The sequence below is a fragment of the Ambystoma mexicanum genome, chromosome 7p (genome assembly GCF_040938575.1).
Source record: "Ambystoma mexicanum isolate Mex_15411 chromosome 7p, UKY_AmexF1_1, whole genome shotgun sequence".
Lineage (NCBI taxonomy): Eukaryota > Metazoa > Chordata > Amphibia > Caudata > Ambystomatidae > Ambystoma > Ambystoma mexicanum.
Window position 1 is genome coordinate 889,640,885 of NC_090939.1, and position 21,206 is coordinate 889,662,090.

Genomic DNA, 21,206 nt, shown 5'->3' on the forward strand with positions numbered 1-21,206 from the left:
GCGCACCGTTACCTGGCGACCGGCTTGATATAGCGGAATTTGCAGCAGTAGATTCCAAATGATTTCCTCTGATGGAAAGGCCAACCCCTCTTGTGTGTTTAGGACAGCTCCTAGGAACTGTTTGGAGGTGCTTGGCACCAGACTTGACTTTTTCTCGTTCATGGAGAAACCCAATTCGAAGAGGAGGTCGATAGTTCTTTGAATGTTTGATATGCAAATTACTGGGGCCTCCCCTGTGATGAGCCAGTCGTCCAGGTAAGGGTGCACTGGGATTGCCTCCCTGCGTAGGTGTGCCGCCGCCACCGCCAGTACCTTGGTGAATACCCTTGGAGCCGAGGCTATACCGAAGGGCAGTACCTTGAACTGATAGTGCTGACTGTCCACCTTGAAGCGCAAGAATCTTCTGTGCGCTGGGAACATGGAAATATGAAAATAGGCATCTTTCATGTCCAATGTTGCCATGTAATCCCCATTTTGTAGGAGGGGGATTACCTCTTGGAGAGTAGTCATGCAACATTTTTGGGGCTTTACATACTTGTTTGCAGGCCGTAAATCCAATACTGGGCGCATTGTCAAATCTTTTTTTGGCACAAGGAAGTAAGTTGAATAAATACCCTTGTTTACCTGGTGTCCCGGGTAGGGTTCTATCGCGTCCTTTGCTAGAAGATTGGCGATCTCTTCTAAGAGGATCTTCTGATGGTCTAATGAATGTACTTTTTGACATGGAGGCTGGTTTCGGGGACGCTCTAACAGTTCTATGCAGTATCCTGCGAACACTGTGGACAGAACCCATCTGTCTAATGTGATCCCTTCCCAAGCTTGGGTGAAGTTGGAAATGCGTCCCCCTACTGGGGATGCGTGCGAAGGGACCCTGAACGGAATATCACTGTTTTGCGGGAGGCGTGCTGCCGCCTCTATTGGGGCTGCCTCTACCCTTACCACATCCCCTTTTGTTACCCCTGCCATAACTCTGGGTAGACTGCTAGTTGTTGTTATTATTCCATGGTGTACCCTGCCCCTGGGACTAGTTGGAACCTTTTTGTCAATTTTGGCATGTGGGCGAAGAAAATTGCCATTACCTCTTTGATTAGGGGGTTTGTTGGTTAACTGGCCCAGGGATTTGGGAGTTTCGTATTCATCCTTGGCATTGTTTAATGCGTCCCCTACCGCCTTGCCAAACAGTAGATCAGGCTCCACCGGTTTGTCTATTAAGGATGCTTGTGTCTCGGGTTTAAACCCAGATTGTCTTAACAAAGCATGTCTTTTGATAACGGTGCTCTCTGCTATCAGTCTGCCGGCGTTATCAGCGGCATCAAAGGTTGCCTTAAGGATGCAACCTAACACGGCTCTTCCCTCTGACGCAACCTGTGTCAACTGGCCTTTTAAAGGTTCTGGGCGGAGTCAATGAGTGCCGCAACTTCTTCCCACTGATGGCAGTTGTAACTCGCCAGCAGGGTGGTGGAGTTGGCAATCCTTGCCTGGTAGGCGGAAGTGGAGGCTACCTTCCTTCCCAAACCATAGATCTTTTTGTTCTCCTTGTCGTGGGGAGCTTCAGACGATGCTAGGGGTGTTCCCGCCCTCTTTCGGGTATTAGTCACTACCAGGGCGTCCGGTTTCAGTTGCCCCCTTATGTACAGCAGGACTGATTGGGCTGCCCTGAACAGTTTTTCGATCCTGGGGTTTACTGCCCTGGTGAGGTTGGGATTGCAAAGGGAAGGGTCCATTCTCCTTTGTATAGACTTGAGAATAGGGATGGCCTGGGCAACAGGTCTCTTTTCTCCCACTAGTTCCTCGGCAAAGTCCCTCTCCTCCTGTGCTCCCCGAGTATCTATGTAGAAGCGTTCAGCCGCTCTAGATAAAACCTCATTTAAGAGAGGTTGGTTGTTGACAGGAGAGTCGGTAACCAGAGGTTCTTTGCCTACTGGGGAGTCTACTCTGTAGGCTTCTGGGTCATCTTCGTCCTCCTCTTGGTCCTCGTCATAACCATAGTAATCCATCCCAGTTTGGTAGTCCAACGTGGCCAATTCTGGATCCTCGTGTAATGGATCCTCAGCATACTGAGAGTATGGCTGTATGTAGAAAGGGTCAGAAGACCGACTTTGCGTTGGCGCCTCAACTCGAGGTTTCTTACCAGGGGATTGCGGGTCCCTAGACCCTGAGGGGGTAGCCCCGTCAGGGGTATAGGAGAGGAAGTGCTCTGGATTCTTAGCAAAAAAGTCTGCTAGGGATGACATTCTAGACATAACTCTGTCTATACCCTCACTTGACCATTATTTGGAGCTGGGGATTACCCTTTCCTGGGAGGGTTTCCCTGCCATATCCTGACCCTGACTGGACCTATGGCCTTGTGCAGGGGTCTTGGAAATATTTACAGAAGACTGTGACCTGTCTTTATGTTTCTGTTGTGCAGAAGAAGGCTGAAAATGTATCTTTTGCTGCTTTCCCCCCCTCCCCGTGAGTGGAAGAGTGCTTCCCTGGTGTTTTCACCTTTTCAGAGCTTTTCGATGTCAAGATTCGGGGGTAGTGTCCCCTTTCCTTAGAGTGTGGAGGTTGGGACACGGGAGCGGCCGTCAGGCGGTCTGCTGACGCCGACTCCTGGAGAGCGGCCTGGGGATGGTGGTCGGCTTCGTCTTCCGACGATCGAACCTCCGTTACTTTAGTGAGCGAGGCACTCTTGGCAACAGCGAATGGTTGCCTGGTGTCATGCGGCGATCTTGACCGCGAACGCCCAGAGGACACCGATTCGGTGGACCGTTCTCTGTGTGCCTCTTTCCGGGAACTCGATGCGCGCGTGTAACACTCACCTGGTATCCACGGGGATGGCACTCAGCCTATTCTGACCTCTTACTACCTCAAACCCTTCCCTGGAGTCTACTCGACTGGAGACTGGGCCTGAAACAAAGGATTGGTAGAGTTTAACTCCCTATTGTCTCTGTGTGCTTGAACCCCTTCTTCCCTTTGATCCACAGCTCACCTTGTTTTCTTGGAAAGTGTGCTCTCTGTCCTGCTTTCAGCGCAGGGGCGCGTTGATTGTTGCAGGCTCATCATTGCTGTCTGGTTACTTCACTGGCAAGAGTCCGACAGGTAAGTATAATGAGTCTTTTGAACAGTTTTCTAACTTCGTTCCTTTCCTTCCTTAGATGATGGCCGGAGTCCGGGGATCGCAACGTACTGCTGAGATGAGTACCGCTGAAGGTGAGTGAGAGCGCGATGCACGATGCGACCCTTTCGTATTTGTATTGAACTGAGTTCTTTTTCTGTGTCTTTTACGTGGCGCTGTTACGCTCACCTGACTTGTCTTGTCTTTTTCTCCCTAGGCGCTGTGATGTGGCTGCGAGTCCAGATGTCGCCGTAGAACGTGGTGGTATCTTGTACAGGTGAGTGAGATGCGGCGCTGCAGCGATCGATGCGATGTGCTTTTAAATGGACGTCTTCCTTTTCCGGACCGTCGGCGAGATGTCTCCGGAATGCGGATTTAGCAGGTAAGGACTCTTCTTTACCCTTTTCTCTTCTCTTCTCTCTTTGCAGGTGTTCCAGGATGCTGGCAGGAGTGGCAGAAGACAGAATGCAGGAGCAAACACGGTGAGCGTCCAGCTGCTAGATGCAGAACAACGCGAAGCGTGAGTTGCTGCTTGGGCGTGGCTTAAATAGCCTTCAAAGTAGTTCCAGGTATGTATCCTTCCTCTCAGGTATGTATTCTTCCCCTGACCACACCCGTGTGGTTAAGTAGTTCCAAAGATAAAGTAGTCCCATTCAGGCCTCAGAAGGCCTGGATGTTGCAGCATGGTCTGCATCAGGTAAGTTAACACTAAGCACCTTTAACACAAAGTCCCCTTTTATGAGCCTGGCGCCTATGACGCCAGGACTGTGGCCCGATATGAGCCTGGCTCCAAAGGCGCCAGGACTGAGTCCAAAGAGCCCCTATTTGAGGCTGTTGTGACTTCCCTTGAAGACATGTCGTCTGCCTCTGGGGTAGCTGGGTCTTGTCTGGCACCTTGGAGGTAGGCATCATGACAGTACCCCCTCCCAAGGCCCCTCCCAAGTTCGTCCTTTCCGGGGGTTTCGGCTTGCTTGGAAATTTTCGGTGGAATCTTTGCACTAATCGCGGGGCGTGTACATGGTCACTTGGTTCCCATGATCTTTCCTGAGGTCCGTACCCCTTCCAATCAACTGGATAGAAGAGTTTTGATTTTAACATTTTGGAATCCAATATGTCCTTAACTTAAAATTCTAATTCCCCATTAATTTGAATCGGTTCAGGTGGTTTGCTTAGTCTGGTTCCAAGCTGCACCGGTTTTAAAGGTGATGCATGAAAAACGGGATGAATTCGCATGTTGGCTGGTAGATCGAGTTTAAAGGCCACCGGGTTAATTATAGCTTTGATGGGATAGGGTCCAATGTATCTGGGATTAAAAGTCAGCGGTCCTTTGAGAGGCAAATGCTTGGTTGCCAGCCACACCTGGTCTCCAATCTGGTACGAAGGTGCTTCACTCCGATGTAGATCAGCATTTTCTTTGTATTTTTTCTTGGCTTGTTGCAAATGAGTTGTAGCTTCCTTGAAGGCTCGGGTTATAGTAGAATGCAAATGATCAACTGCAGGCATTTCCAGGTTTTGAGGAGGGTCTAGGTCTGAGGTTCTAGGATGATGACCATACAAGGTGTAAAAATGGGTTTGTCCTGTTCCAGAATGTACAGAATTGTTATATGCATACTCTGCGATCCATAGAATATCTTTCCAGCTGTTTTCAGATTGATGTAACATGCACCGAAGATAATTGTTCAAGGGTTTAGTTAGTCCTCTCGGTTTGACCATCGGTCTGGGGATGGTGACTAGTGGATAAGCGTACATCAATTTGTGCCAGTTGGCAACATTTCCTCCAAAAATGGGAAATAAATTGGCTTCCTCGGTCTGAGATTAATATGGATGGAAAACTATGCATACGAACTATGTTTTCCAGAAATTCCTTGGCCAAGATAGAGGCTGAAGGTACCCCTTTTAAAAGGATAAAGTGGGCCATCTTGGAGAACAGATCCACGATTACCAAGGTAGTGTTATATCCATAGCAAGGAGGCAGGTCGGTAATAAAGTCCATTGACAAGGTGTGCCAAGGGGCCGGTGGAATATCCAAGGGTTGTAGGAGACCGGCTGGTCTCTTCTTTTGACCTTTATTTTGAGCGCAAACTCCGCAAGACATCACAAAAGATTTTATGTCTTTTCTCCAGGATGGCCACCAGAATTGTCGTTTGATCTTTTCCTCAGTTTTTGCGATACCAGGATTTCCTTCCATTAATGTATCATGATAGTGAGCAATGACCAATTCTTGCAGTTCTTTGTTGGGCAGAAATAACCGCCCCTGGAAGTACGGTAAATCGTTATTAACGGAAAAGTGTGACCCCTTTTGAGTCCATTCTTGCAAGGCTGTGGAATTTAAAAGTTGTTAAACTCGAGTTTGAACGTCCTCTATAGTTTGTAAAGAGGTCAAGCCTAAAATTCTTTGTTCGGGTCTAATTGGTACTGGTTCTAAGTTTGAATTTGTTTCATCCATTCCAATCCGGGATAAAGCGGCCGCTTTGCCATTCTTGCAACCAGGGCGGTACGGGATTATGAAATCAAATTCTGCAAAGAATAAAGCCCATCGGAGTTGGCGGGATGATTGGGCTTTGGCCGTTTTTAGATATTGCAAATTCCTGTGATCTGTAATCACCGTAATGGTGTGTCTTGCGCCGAGGAGGTAATGACGCCAAGCCTTGAAGGCGGATTTAATAGCTAGTAATTCTTTGTCGGTGATTGCGTAATTGATTTCAGGAGCCGTGAATTTCCTGGACCAAAAGGCTACAGGGTGCATCTGGTTAGTTTCTGGATCCCTTTGAGACAAGACAGCACCCATGGCCAAACTGGAAGCGTCGGTTTCAACAATGTAAGGGAGATCTGGGCGCGGATGCTTCAATATAGGGGCGGAGGTGAATTTGGTCTTTAGGTCTTGAAAGGCCTGTTCTGCCTCAGGAGTCCATTGGAAACGTTTATTCTTCCGTAAGAGGGCTGTTATGGGTTGAAGATGAATCTTCGATAGAAATTGGCAAAGCCAAGCATACTCTGAACCCCCTTAACAGAGTTAGGAGATGGCCATTTGAGGATGGCGTCCACCTTTCACGAGTCCATTCGGACTCCTTTAGGTGTCAGGATGAATCCGAGAAACTCGACTTCTGTGGTATGAAAAACGCATTTTTTGAGTTTCGCAAACAGGTTGTGCTGGCGCAATTTCTCAAGAACTGCCATGACATGTTTTCTGTGTTCAGATTCCGAGGAGGAGTATACCAGGATGTCATCGATATATACAGTGACACAAACATCGATAAGTTCCCGAAGAACATCATTCATAAAGTATTGAAAGGCGGCAGATGCGTTGCATAATCCGAAGGGCATCACCTGATATTCAAAGAGCCCATATTTGGTGCGGAATGCAGTCTTCCATTCGTCGCCTTCTTTTATACGTACCAGGTGATAAGCTCCTCAGAGATCTAACTTGGTGTATATACAAGCATCTTTTACCTGGTCAAGAAGTTCAGGGATCAGAGGCAGAGGATAACGATTCTTAATCGTTATTTGATTTAGGGCGCGGTAGTCAATACATGTTCTAAGGTCGCCTTCTTTTTTCGGCACGAAGAACAGAGCTGAGGAAACAGGAGACTTTGACGGGCGAATAAAACCGTTGGCAAGATACTGATCTAAATACTGACGCAAATGAACGTTCTCAGGTTCAGTAGGAGCATAAATACTACTACAGGGCGGTTGAGCATTGGGTACCAGGTCGATTTGACAATTGTACGACCGGTGGGGAGGTAACGTGTTTGCCTGTTCTTTTTGAAAAACGTCTTGGAACTCTTGGTATTCAACCGGTAGTTGTATCGTGGTGGAAGTTACTGTGGCCAGACCCATATCTGGATTTCTTGGATAACAAGTCAGTTCACAATCAGGAAAGGTTATTCTCTTTGCTCGCCAGTCAATTCGAGGATTATGTGTTTCTAACCAAGGGATTCCTAGAATTACTTGAAATTGTGGGGGCCTTGATTACATCGAACACAATTGCTTCCCGATGTCCATCCTGTCCCACTAGTGTCATTTCTGTAGTGGAATGTGTTACCGGCCCTGAGGCTATTTGGGTTCCATCTACTGTAGTAATGACATCCTTGTTAACTTTCGGACGGAGAGGAAGATTAATCCTGGAGGCCAATTCACGATCTACGTAGTTTCCAATAGCTCCACTGTCAATGTATGCTTTTATAGCATGCAACCGCTGAGGCTGTTTCGGGTCCACGAGCACCATTGGCATGACAAAATGCGAGGTCAAAGAGTCTGTTTTCAAGCTCGGCAAGCAGACCTCTACGCTTGTCGGGCTTGACCGTTTCCCGAATCAGGTTCTATTAAATTGTTGTCCTTGGCTCCAATCACCTTCTTAGGTGGCTTCACCGGGCAGTCTCGTAGAAAGTGACCAGAAGCCCCGCAACAGAGACATAGTTGCTTTTGCCGTCTTCTCTCTCGTTCCTTCTGCGTCAATGGTCCTTTAACACCGCCGATCTGCATAGGTTCTGAAACATCGGTACTCTTAGGGTTAGCGTGAGTTTTGATCAGCACTCGAGTTTCGAACTTGGACTGATCTGACTTTCTAGTTTGCAGTCTGTGGTCAAGTTGGACCACTAAGTCTATGTATTCTGCGCAGGCTTGAGGAGGATTTACTATTTGAGCTAGAACATCCTTAAGTTCTCCGTGCAGGCCTCGATGAAATATTGTGATCCTTTTATTTTCAGGCCACCCAGTTTCTACAACCAGCCTATTAAAGGTGGCAATATAAGATAAGAGATCTTGGTTACCTTGTCGTAAGGATAGTAGTTCGTTGTCAAGGGCCTGTCCCTGAGAGTGTCGAGCGAATAATCTTTCCATGCTCGCCTGGAAGCTTTGAAAATCCTGGAGAATTGGGTCATCCTGACTTACCAACGGAACAGACCAATCGGCAGCACAGCCACTGAGATAAGATAATACAAAAGCTACCTTGGTTTGATCATTAGGGAAGGCCCCAGGTCTGCATAGAAAGTGTAGGCGAGATTGGTTCATAAAAACAGCATATTTCTTGGGGTCCCCCGCAAAACGTTCAGGCGGGGCCAAAGGCATGTTTCCAGGTAGATTAATTTGTACCGGGTTATTCGAAACCATTGACGAGGCATTACCCCCAGAACTAGTTAAAGGAGTTTGTCCTGCTTGACCCTACAACAATTGTTTGGCCAGGTCATCAGTTATTTCCTTGGATAAGATTAATTCTCTTTTAAGAGCATTAGTTTCCTGGCGGGCGGAGTGTACTTCCTCCCTTAATTCCCCCCAAAAGCTGAGCCAGCTGGTCTGTCTCTGAAGTTTCCATAGCGCCCGGGTGGGAAATTGTAGGTAGTCTTTGCGTTCTGTTACGCTCACCTGACTCCCAAAGAGGCGCAGGTCTGGTTTGGAGTGTTGTTGCTTCTTCTATGGTGAAGCGCAGGACCCGGAAGATGGACTGGACCGGACCTTCGAATCTGGCTTGTCTGGCTCGCAGGAATATCTTTCTGTATGTGAAAAGGGAGTATTAACAATCTGCGGGAGAAAGTATAAGCCTCCCTTCTCTCCCCTCTACGAAACCCTCCTGTGACCCCCACGTGAAGTCTCACCTTAGGGTTTGAAAGGGTGAGCTCTCCATCCTGCTTCTCATGCAGGGGCGCGTTGTATCCAGTTACTTCACTGGGATTTTGATTGTAGAGGGTTCAAGTTTTGTTTTCCCAGTATAGTATCATAAGGATTCTGTTAATGAGTATGATTCTGCAATAATAATTGTTGGTTGTCCCTTTTTCAGGTGCAGAAACTATTCCGAGAAGAGCTGTGGAACCGAAGATTGAGACTCTGGTGAGCTTGATGAGAGTTCTCTCAGTGTCCTTGTATCAATGCGCTCACTAACGCTGATGTCTTTTTTTCCCCATAGGGGCCGGGGTCCGGAAATGCCTGGATGCGGCACCGACCCGAAATGAAGTTGGAATAACCCAACAGGTAAGCTTTGTAATGGAAATTAAGGTTTCCTTGTTTTCTTTCCCCTCTCACCTTTATTCTTGTCTTTTTCTTCCTAGGCGCGGTGATGTGGCTGCGAGTCCAGATGTCGCCGTAGAACGTGGTGGTACCTTGTACAGGTGAGTGAGATGCGGCGCTGCAGCGATCGATGCGATGTGCTTTTAAATGGATGTCTTCCTTTTCAGGACCGTCGGCGAGATGTCTCCGGAATGCGGATTTAGGAGGTAAGGACTCTTCTTTACCCTTTTCTCTTCTCTTCTCTCTTTGCAGGTGTTCCAGGATGCTGGCAGGAGTGGCAGAAGACAGAATGCAGGAGCAAACACGGTGAGCGTCCAGCTGCTAGATGCAGAACAACGCGAAGCGTGAGTTGCTGCTTCAGCGTGGCTTAAATAGCCTTCAAAGTAGTTCCAGGTATTTATCCTTCCTCGCAGGTATGTATTCTTCCCCTGACCATACCCGTGTGGTTAAGTAGTTCCAAAGATAAAGTAGTCCCATTCAGGCCTCAGAAGGCCTGGATGTTGCAGCATGGTCTACATGTCCAAAGAGCCCCTACTTGAAGCTGTTGTGACTTCCCTTGAAGACATGATGTCTGCCTCTGGGGTAGCTGGGTCTTGTCTGGCACCTTGGAGGTAGGCATCATGACAGGCGCAACGTTTTCAGCGTGGATGCTGGTTATGAAGAAGAATTACGTACGGTGAGTAAGCGTGGTATGCCGCGCCTCTAGATGTTTCCACGCTAACCTGGAGTGTCTTTTCCCTCTTGCAGATGGATGAGAAGTCCCAGAGACAGAGTTCCCTCAGAGCAGCTGGATTCAGGTAAGCGTTTGAAGCTCGTACAGTCTTTAAAAATAAGCGAAGATTTGCTGAATGCTTACTAATGCTTTTTTTCTTAGGAAGCGGCATGCCGGGATGGGAATAACACCACCGAAGATGCCCGCAGAACAGAAGAAGCGATGAACGAAGGGCAGACGCGCTGCAAGGTAAGGCTGTTCCTAACTGTGTTCTTGTTCTTGCAGGAGCTGAGCGCAGAAGAAAGATGTAGGCCTAATGTAGACCGATCAGAACACAGTGAGTGTCACGCTGCAGGTGCAGAAAACAAAGCATGTTTCTCAGCCTGGGCGTGGCTTGAATAGTCTCTGGGTATCCCAGATTTCTCTGGGCTGAACCACACCCAAAAGACTAGACTGCACATGCAGTTCTGGGAACCAAAATATGTGGGGACATCCATCTTGTCCCATCAATGCACTACAAGTCCAATCCCCAATGTTATCCTATGGGATTGAGTGAGTCTGGTGCCACAAGCGCTATGTCTGACTCCAAGTGGGTCTTTGGAGGGATGGCAAAGCCCTTCAGGGCCATGTAGGTGATCGTGGCCTGGCTCCAGCCTGACATCTTGGAGGGCTGGGGACATGAGGGGCAGGAATCATGACAGCGCGTCGAGTCTCAGTTGGACTTCGAGTGTTTAGTGGAAGTGGTGTGGGTAGCGCTCATGTCGCCGGGGGTGTTCCCCATAGCTGCCCTGCCGGACAACCTTCCAAGGTCGGGGACTTGCGCTTGGCTGTCTCTCGATGCCACGTTGCCCTCGCCGTCCGATAGCACGGCGTTGCTGCCATCAATGAAGGCGCCCTCCGCTTCCATGGCCTCTCGTTGCCTGGCGTGGTGGGCACAACGTTTGATCGAACGGTCCTTTAGAGTTTTCGGCTTAAACCGACTACACGCTCTGCAGTTCGCCTCGGGGTGGTCCCTCGGCAAGCAGAGGTTACAGGTGGGGTGATGTCAACCCAAGGGTACATGCGGTTGCACTTGGGGCAAAATTGGAAAGGGGTACCCTCCATACGCACCTTGTGGCAGCGGGCTAGTGTGTGTAGGAATATATAAGAAAAATATATGAGAGTATGTACCACCCCACACTCTCCCTACTTGCAGGGCCGAGGCCAGAGGCATTCCGAGGCCCAAAGTCTGTCATGCAGCTCTCAACGGTTGTTTTCTTCTCCGGGCCGGCATCGAGTGTCGAACTTCGGTGACTCACCGTTGGGATGGAGAAAATGGGGAAATATTATGATATTTTGCAAAATTATGGCTAAAGCCAGGGAACTCCGCGGGATGCTTCTGACCAGTATGGCGTAAAAAAAACAATCTGAGGGTCCTAGACGCGTGAGGGATCATGGGTACAGTGGACGTCACACTAGGGATAGTATTACTGACATGCCCTGTGTTGACGCCCATTTTCCAGTTTGGAAAAACAAACTGTAGTACTCCGCAGCTTCCACTAGATGTCGGCTTATGCACAGCATGTGCTATAAGCAGATTTCACAAGCCTCAGAAATAAATATATATATATATATATATATATCCTGTGCAGTCCCAACTTTTAATTAGTAGACATTTTAGAAATAGGAGGCATTTGAAGTACCACATGCTTTTACCATTGCCATAATACTCATGAGGCCCATAGTGGAACAAGTCAAATTATAATCTGTAGCACAATCAGAACTGCATGACCAAGACCTTTAGATGAACACTCTTCCCCTCAGGAAAGAGGGAGACATCTCCACTTGGAACAGGAGTAGGTACATCTAAATACAGACCATCAAGTATGTTGCTATTAAAAGCACAATAATAGTTGAGCATGTACTAATGACTCCCTGTAAAATATGAGATGTTGTTACAGTTCAAATGCTTCCAACATCTGTATGGTCAATGTCTTTCTCACCTATGATGCTTCAGCAGCTTCCCTGTGTACAATAAAGTACAAAATAACAATCAAGCAATTGACATAGAAGATCACTATATTTTGCAAATAGCCTTACCTTAATACTGTTTAATCCCGATGGTCCCAACAGTACACCACAAATAACATAGCCGAACATTGTGGGCAGTCCTATCATTGTGCATAACCAACCACATGGCAAAGACAACATTCCAATGGTAACAATGTCCTAAATCAGAGAAAAATAAAAATTATTTTATTTAGTAATAATAATGATGCATGTGTCCACTATCAGACAACTTAACCTGAATCAGCTCCTTAAACTTACAAAATAGTTATTATCACTGGTGGATGTGTTGAAATGCATTTCATCCACCTTTGACGGATGACTGGCAGAATTAGCCCCACCAGCATTTGGCCTGTTACCTACAGGCTGCACACAGATCTCTACAGCAGGTGCTCAAAACATGGATATGCTTTACCAGTAATTAAAGAAGAGCATGAACACATGTGTGGGGATATACTCAACCATGTTTCTTTCTTTTTCAGAAGGTGGGGGGGTGTAAACACACCTTATAAATGTCCATATTATGATAAGCATGTACTGTTCTGCACAGTACAGCAAACATTTTTAGCTGCTACAAATGTAACACAGCTACATGAAAGATCTCACTGAGTACAATTACTTAACAGACACTATACCAGTTTACCTCCTGATCTTAGTTAAAATAACAGCTGAAACGTATAGCACGGGGAAGGAGACCACAATTTTTAACCCCAAGTTTACAGCCTCAAGATTTTGTGCTAAATCTACGGTTCACTGCTAATCTATATGACATCTGGAGAATGGATGGCAATTTTCCCTTAACATTGCATTAAAGTCATGAATAGTGACAATAATAAAGGGCATTTTGGCTTAGAACGATAATGATTTGCTTAAATCAAGTTGCAACTCAAGCACTACTAAAAGAGAATATATTCAAGCGTCACCTTTATATCTTAGAGCCACGTCATACTGATTCACAATGCGTCTTATCTGGTTGTAAGTGATTGTAACAAATTTCCTTTTTGATTTTCTTTTACTAATTATTTGACAAAGTCACAGATGACTTTTCCAGATGTTGGCATTAGCACCTGGGTAGGTGCATTAACCAATCAGTTCATTCCAAATGTGGGTTTAAACGGTTTATCCAAGCCTGCGTTTGGAGCAAGCCCAGGGCTCTTTGCACCTGCCTGCCATTTTCTGGCTCCTACAGAAAATGCCAGCCAGGCTAAAATGTCCCACTATTATTTCACCCCCTTCCAACAAACCAATTTCATGACTTCCTTACCCGCTTGCTGTCACTCCCTCCACCGGAACAATTGGCACCAGGGAAATAGCAAAAGGACAACAAGTAGATCACTTGTCCTTTTGAATGCCTTGACGGCCATATTCTTTTTTTAACTTGTGAAACTACTGCTGTTCATTTTTACAAGTTAAAAAAAGCCAATAATGTTAACAGCAATAATACAAGGCCTACATTTGTGCGGATTAGCTCCGACTCCAGGCCCTTACCACATAGTACAGGTCTTGAACTGTGTATCATTACTCAATTATAGCCCTTGAAATTTTAATAAAGCACTCTACTGGACAATCTGTAGGCTTTATAAGCCATTATAGCTTACAGCATGGATACAATGCCACATTCAAAGCTTACTGTCATCTCAGAGAATTCCCACAACCAATTGCTCACAAACACTGGGTGAGTTTAATACAAACAGGTCTGTGCCTGTTCGTACCTGCAGCCAACTTCCAGCAAATGATACGGCTGATTTGAATACTATCAAAAAGCACCTGCATGCCAATGTTAAAGTCAATACCAACAACCTCTTGGGTATGACCCACAGGAATTATAAAAAGCTAAACCAATTATATCATATGCATATCCCTTAAAATTGCGACAAATCCCAGGATGTCGTCACTGCTTCCGAAGCGGTTGCCCCTTCCCATGAGACCAGGGTGGTGAGATCACTATCCGGTAGTCCATCTGGTGGTGGAACTCAGCAGCAGGTTCTCGTGGGAGGGGAAACACCCTTTGGGATCAGTGACGACAACATCAGGAGAACACCGTATTCCAACAAATCACATGACCTTAAGACCACCCCCTTCCCACAGTTACCCCACCATTCCTTCACCTCCTTCCTCTTCAGTCATATCCTTAGCCCCTATTCACTTTTCTAAAGCAGTCCAGGTAGAAAGTTGTGAGAGAAGGAGGATCCTTTGTGAGTTACCACATCAGCGCTCAAATTAGTACTGAGCGAGGAGGAAGTGCGGAGCAATACCAAATAACCATCGGATCCACAATTGATTGGAAGACAAGATAAAAACTGAAAAGGGACTTGACATGGCATCAAGCCCTCCCTTGAGGAACCGCGAGAGCCCATACGGGCCCAACGTGCAGGTGGATGCTGACAGATGCCTGGGGGGGGGAGGGGGGGAAGAGAGAGAGAAAGAGAGAGAAAGAGAGAGAGAGAAAGAGAGAGATAGAAAGAGATAGAAAGAGAAAGAGAGAGAAAGAGAGAAAGAGAGAGAGAGATATAGATATATATATATTCAGGAAGTGAGGACCGCAAGGCCTGCAGGCGGACTAAGATTCCGGGAGCCCTCGAGGACCGGAAAGCGCAAGATCACACTTTCCCAGAAGGAAAGAAGAACGTGGAGTCGCTGCAGAGTGAGGGAACCTCAGGAAGTTACAGAAGCCCGCAAGAGTCCACCTACCTCAAGGAAGCGGACACTTGCGCAGACCACACCACAAGGTAAACGGGTGTCGAAAAAAGCGCTGAAGCCTCAAGGAGGTGGTGGCACGAATGGGAAGGCTGGGAAAGGAGAGGAGGGTCCGGTACCCTACTGCAGTGGGAGAAAAGCAAAGAAGTACATGAACTTGCACTAAGGCTTGGCAGAAGAGTGAAACAAGCCCACAAAGGAAAACTCAAGTTGGAAATTGAGAGTCTGAGACTCGCATCCAAATAAAGAGAACTGGAAGTTAATGGACAGTTCATACATTACTTGACTGGTTAGTGAAGCAAGTCTGTATGTGCCAGTACAACCTGGGGAGTGCATCGAGGATACTCTTCTTCATCACAGTACATGGTCAGAGAGAACCAGGTCTGCCCACTGGGGTCAGAGACCCACTACAGCTTGGGGAGAGCATGCAGGCTGTTCTTCGGTGCAGTATATGGCAAGAGGAAGCCAGAGCTGCCAACCAGGGTCTGGAACCACAAGAACTAAAGACATACGCCTGAGGAAGGCCGGGGGGTGGTAGACATTCCCCCAATAGCTAAGGAGTGGCTGAAACCACATTGGGAAAATCCTTCCAAGACAAGAAGTACCTTTTGTCCAGGGAAAGGGAGTCATTCCACTGGACCAAGAAGACTTCTCCTTTGATTTAGTTAGCGTAGAGTATAAGGGACAGAGTTAAGATTTTGACACTGGACATTGGGACTTTTGCTTTGGACATTCTGACACCAGTTATTCCAGTTGAGGCAGGGAAACCCCTCTGAGAGTTAGGACGAGATAGGGGTTTCTTTTCCTTTTTACCACTGAAAAAAAGTGTATAGAAATCAATATGACCCCTCTGTGTCAGAGTCTTACTTCTGCATCCTTACAATAATCAAATTCTTATATGGTGCTACAAATCCATGGGTCTCAGAGCGCTGAAATAACATTATTATCCCACAGAGTGGTACTCCATTTATCAACCTCAGAAGAATGAAAGTCTGAGTTGACCTTGCTGGGATTTGAATGTGCCACAGCAGGCTACACACAGATATCAGGGGCGAGCGATTAGCTCACTGTGCTATCTGACCGGCTGATATAAAGGAATTCATTGCATTCTCCATTTATGCCATTTTGTCTGTGGAAAATGATGGGTAATACACCCCCCCCACCCACCATTCTCATCCATTTCAATGTATCCACTACCTTTGATACTGCAAACCATCAAACTATACTTAAAGGGCTTGAATCATTGATAGGCATTAACGGTTCTGCCTTAAACTGGATTGTCTTCCTACATAGCACTGCATCAATGCTCAGGTTATGTAATTTAATGTCTTTGGCCTCCCCGGTTACTTGCACAGCCCAACCCAAAGATATTAATTGGTCCCATTGCTTTTCAACATTAATGCAAATCCACTGGCAGACCTCATTGTTCCTCTTGCAAATTGCTTCTAAATGTACGCAGTTGATACTGTGTGTGACATGTCAGAGACCTGCCCCTGTCAAGAGGGGATGGGGAACCCAACTCAGCGTGGATTGGGAGGCCTACCACGAGGATTCCAACAGCCAGTCCTGCTCAAGTGGCAGGGTGCAGGAGTTGGGAGGGCCCCGTACCTGGCCATCCTTCATGTGCCGACATGCTTGTACTGTGTGTACCACGGTTGACCATCCAATGCCTGCACTGCCCAATTCCGGACAGTTTCTTTCTCTTTATTTCTTTATTTATTTATTTCCTAATGCAACACAAATCAACGACTCCATTGAGGAATTAGGCTTCACCCAAAAGGTAGCAGGCGCTACTCATACTAAGGGCAGAACCCTTGAATGGATAGCGGAACACCATTGTGTAACGTCCATTAATGTCATAACACCTTTGCCCTGGACTGATCATCATTTGATCTCATTCACCCTTGAAACCACAGCTCCCCATTCTACTATCAGTATAGCCCTGCTATTCCTACAAGGAACAAAAAGACCATTACAGCTGACAAAATTATTCCTCTGATCATCCCTACTTTGAATTCTCTCCCTGACTCTGCAGACCCATCTACCTTGGTCAAAGACTACAATAAGGTAATGTTATCCGCCTTAGATACCATAGCACCTTTGAAAATTAGAAAAAACAAACAGAAAAAAACATGTTAATTCATGGTTCTCTCCCCACATAAAAGCCAAACGACTCGAAAAACGTAAATGTGAACAGATATGGAGATTAAACCCCTCTGAAACTAACAAAAACAACCTCTTCAAATTAGCCTCGCTATACAAAAAAGAAATAATCCTTGCTAAACAAGAATCCTACAACTTGCGCATCACTCAAGCTAAGTCCAACACTAAAGAACTATTCACAATCCTCAAAGAACTGGAAACACCTATCCAAGCCCCTGACACTTGCCTTAAGGACAAAACCTGGTGGACTAGTATTCAGAGCGCCCTAGCCAACAAAATAACGACTTTGCAGGCAAAGATTAACAAAAAAGAATCCCTCCTCCTCGCCTGCAACTCTAACAACACTACGACCCTTGTGCCTTCAAACGCCTCCTCACCTCTCACCCTGTCCAAAATATCTAAAACCCTTTTTAACTTTAAGTGTCCACTCTAGAAGTTGAAAAGGTTATCTTAACTCTCAAACCGTCCAACTGCCAAGGCGACCCTTGCCCCGCACAAATTATAAAGGATGCCGCAAGGGACCTTTCCCCTTTTATATCCAAACTCATAAACGCCTCATTCTCTTCTGGTACCATTCCCAACAACTTGAAACAATCATGGGTCCTCCCACTTCTAAAAAAACAAACACTTGACCCGAACATTCCCACAAATTATCGTCCCATCACGACTGTACCATTCCTGCTTAAAATTCTGGACAAGGTAGCGTACCTCCAAATTCAACAATACCTGGAATACAACCACCTCCTAGTAGTACGTCAGTCAGGTTTTGGACCGCAACACGGAACGGAAACTGCACCGATTGACCTTAAAGCACAAATAGACACCCTGAGAGACAATGGTAACACAGCACTACTTCTGTTGCTCGACCTCTCAGCAGCGTTTGACTTGGTTGACCATAAGACTCTCTGCCACCACTTAGACTCGGCCACCCACTTCTCACAAGAAGCCATAGACTGGATTCAATCCTTCTTAGACAATAGAACTCTGTGGGTCTTCGCACCTTCAGCAGCCGCAGACCCTATTCCCATCACTTGCGGTGTGCCTCAGGGCTCATGTGTTTCACCCACTCTGTACAACATCTTCACAAAGCCCCTTTTTGATGATCTAGACGGCCTGGGAATCAACTATACTAACTATGCAGATGATACACAGATCCTCATCCCGTTGACCGGAGATTGCGACAAGGATTTGGCCTTTGTGAACAGAGTATATCTCATCATCCAGGCATGGATGGCCTCTCATGGACTATGCCTGAATGATGACAAAACAGAACTTCTCATTTTGGGTACTACGACGAAATATCAATACATTAGGCCATCTATATTCTAACTTCACCATAGACAATAACAATATCCCAGTAGGCAAGGAAGTGAAAACTCTTGGCTTCTACCTTGACTCTACTCTCACCTTCAAAAAACAAGTGAACTCCATGGCCTCGGCCACCGCCTGCACTTGTAAGCTAATTAGAGCAGCTAAGCCTTTCCTTACACCTAACAATTGCATCAATCTAGCAAGAGTCTTGGTATTATCTAAACTAGATTATTGTAACGCCCTATACATAGGTTGCAACAAATACATTACCAATAAGATACAGATTTTACAAAACAATGCTTTAAGAGCAGCCCTCAACATTCCCAAGAGAGCTCACATATCTGACTTCAGAAGATCAATCAACTGGCTCTCCACCAAAGATAAAATCTTCCTCAAATCTGCCTCCTTAGTTCACAAATGCTTACACATGGCCGCCCCCAGTACCTTACTTCCAGATTCCGGAGACAATTCACTAATGGACCCTCTAGAACAGCTAATACTAATCTACATCTTGTGCCTAGATACAAACGTATAAAGACTGGTGGTAGTAGCTTCCCAGTCAAAGCTGCCCAAAACTGGAACTCACTCCCACCATCCTTAAGAGAAGACATGCCCTACTCACGCTTCAGATCTAACCTCACCCAATGGATTAAGGAACATGACATCTGACCTTCCACCACACCGCCACACCACTGTCCACTACTGCGTATAACTGTATATATATATCTGTATAATTGTATATATTGTATATAACTGTGGCGCGATGCTCCTCATTAGCCCTTGCCCTTTTGTATGATACAAGCCAACACTGTTTATTATTATTTTGTACTGTAACGCACAGCAATGTAACCTAAGCTGAACAACCCACTTTTCCTTGTTCTGCGCCCTAATACCTTCGGGTCTGGTGCGCATAATAAATAAACAAACAAGTGCTGAAAGCCCACAGGCATCGGGGCGCTACACAGACACAAAGACGTAAGGCAAACAAAACAAAGACAAACATAAAATTGGGTCTTCATGATAAAGGAAGTTATCTCCCAAAAAAATGTTATCTTCGATCTTGTGTGAGAAACCAGAAGATGTCTCACCCACTAGTCCACAGGGATCTGTCATCCAGGTGGCAAGGACACGGCCATCGCTTTTGGATCCAGTGTTCCTGGGGGTGGACCAGTGCGAGAGGATCACTTGAGTGAGGGGTCTTCGGGGAGTGGGACACTGGATGATCCCCTTCCCTGTAACACCTTTAATCCAACCTACCAGGTAGGATTCTTAGTAACTCTACCCCCCACCTTTCACAACATAAACACTTTCTCACGGACAGCCTTCTATGAGAGAAAATGGACTAACACCCGAGCCGTATACCAGACATCTCCCAATACAATGGTCAGGCAATTACTGGCCACAACGCACATCTGACTTCCATTACACTTCCCGACACGGATAAAAGACGGAGCACAAGAGCACACTCTGAGCAAGGCAAGGCACACGAGGAAACAGCAGTTCCAAGATGGCAGTTTAACACAAAGAGAAAAGACAGCAAAACAGAAGGGGATGCGAGAAGGGAAGTGCCCTGGACTTTATCAACAAGGAACCGTTACTTTCACGAAACCTCGAGAATAAAAGCATAAGACCAGGAAACCAGGATGAAGAATCCTGCTTGTGTGTTGCAGGTATCTGGGGCCCTCCTGTGTCGATAATCAAGGTTGGGAGAATTCTGCTGCTGTGGTACTGTCCTTGGCTCCCACAACAAAGCAGTGCCAGTGAAATCAACACAGCTGGTGAGTTGGGGAGGCCGATACCAGACCTTTCTCTGTTGAAGCCAAGGTTGCAAGCAGCAACACTGTATGGTGAGCGCTGAAGCGAACAGTGTATGAAAAGCATGTGATAACCAATGTGAGTAAAATTGAACAACAGAGTAGTGATTGAACTGTGAACCAAGATACAATACCTTTGACAGAGTGGTCAGGCACCACATGCATGCTCATTTCGAAGGTCTCTGTAAGGTATCCAACTGAGAGTTTGTAAAAGTGAAGGAGTGGCAAAGGATTGTGAATCGAAGTGGTCCTGCAACCGGTCAAGCAAAATCCTGTGCACAATCGAAAGTCTTCGATGTCAATACTGCCAAGAGATTTGCAAACAAAGTAGATAAAGTTGGTTCGAGCCCAAACAAGGGAGATCAATCGAAAGTTTTGGGTTAAAGCACGTTTGTGTTCAAGTGAATTTAATTGGTCCAAGCCCGGCGGCGGGATACTGATTGAACATCGTGTTGAAACGGATCTGAGCCAAGCTGAGGGGATTCCGGGGGGGAGGACCGTGAATCACCTGAGAAATTGGATACATGGAAATCCTATTAGCATTGTGTTGAAGGGGATCAGAGCCCAGCTGAGGGGGATCCGAGGTGAATGGGGAATCACCTGAGAAATTGAGTATGTGTGAAATTCTAAGAGGAAAAGGAACGTATTGTTTGTTTGTCAAATCAGGCCCTCTGAAAGAAAAGACTTTAAAAGGCAAAGAGACTTGGGCACAGAAGGCCCTTATACTAATGTTTGAACTGCAACCTCGTGCTAAGAAGCCAGAGACTGTGCCAAGCACTAGTGTGCTGCCTTGTCCCGTGCTGAAAACATCGGAAAGGGAGGCCAACGGCCTGAATATCCTGACATATCATTTCTTGAACACTTCTTTCCAGTACATAACATTGTTTCCCACACTATTTCTATTTAGATTTTTTTTTTAGTATAGGACCTTTTATTTTTACAGGACACCACTAGAACTGCATTATTATTTGATGGTCGTAGCTTGCTTCCATCTTTAGATTTAGGATTAGATAGGCATTTTTCAAACCCCTTTGAAGTTCAATAAACACCCTTAAAGTGTGGTCACTTGTGTCCGTCTTACTGTTGATACCATGCCTTCCTTACACTAGCCAACTATAACATTTGAGTTCAAAGAACACTTTGGTAGATACCGGCAAGTACTTAAGTATGGCAAGTTGCTGCACCCACATCTTACCAAGACAATCCCCGTTTTCCTTGGCACACCAATTGTCCATCTCCAATCTACGTAGAACCTTTAGGTCAGAACATCTAACCACCTCCGTCCGGTCCTTTGACAAAGCCATGCCAATACTTTATTATGTAGGGCCTCTCGCGATTCTTTCCCACATGGTTTCTCAACATT

The 21,206-nt window shown here is 46.2% G+C and overlaps 1 protein-coding gene across 3 annotated transcripts in view; it reads right to left on the reverse strand.

The window, feature by feature from the left end:
* TMCO3 (transmembrane and coiled-coil domains 3) overlaps nucleotides 1-21,206 on the reverse strand; it is a 1,285,122-nt gene that overhangs the window by 891,460 nt on the left and 372,456 nt on the right. For all 3 annotated transcript variants that reach the window (XR_011283572.1, XM_069637136.1, XM_069637137.1), the window contains exon 5: nucleotides 11,892-12,020. Coding sequence is in view for 2 of the 3 variants with exons in the window: in XM_069637136.1 (XP_069493237.1) it covers nucleotides 11,892-12,020 (129 nt within the window). In the remaining variant the exon portion in view is untranslated. The remainder of the gene's footprint in view (nucleotides 1-11,891; nucleotides 12,021-21,206) is intronic.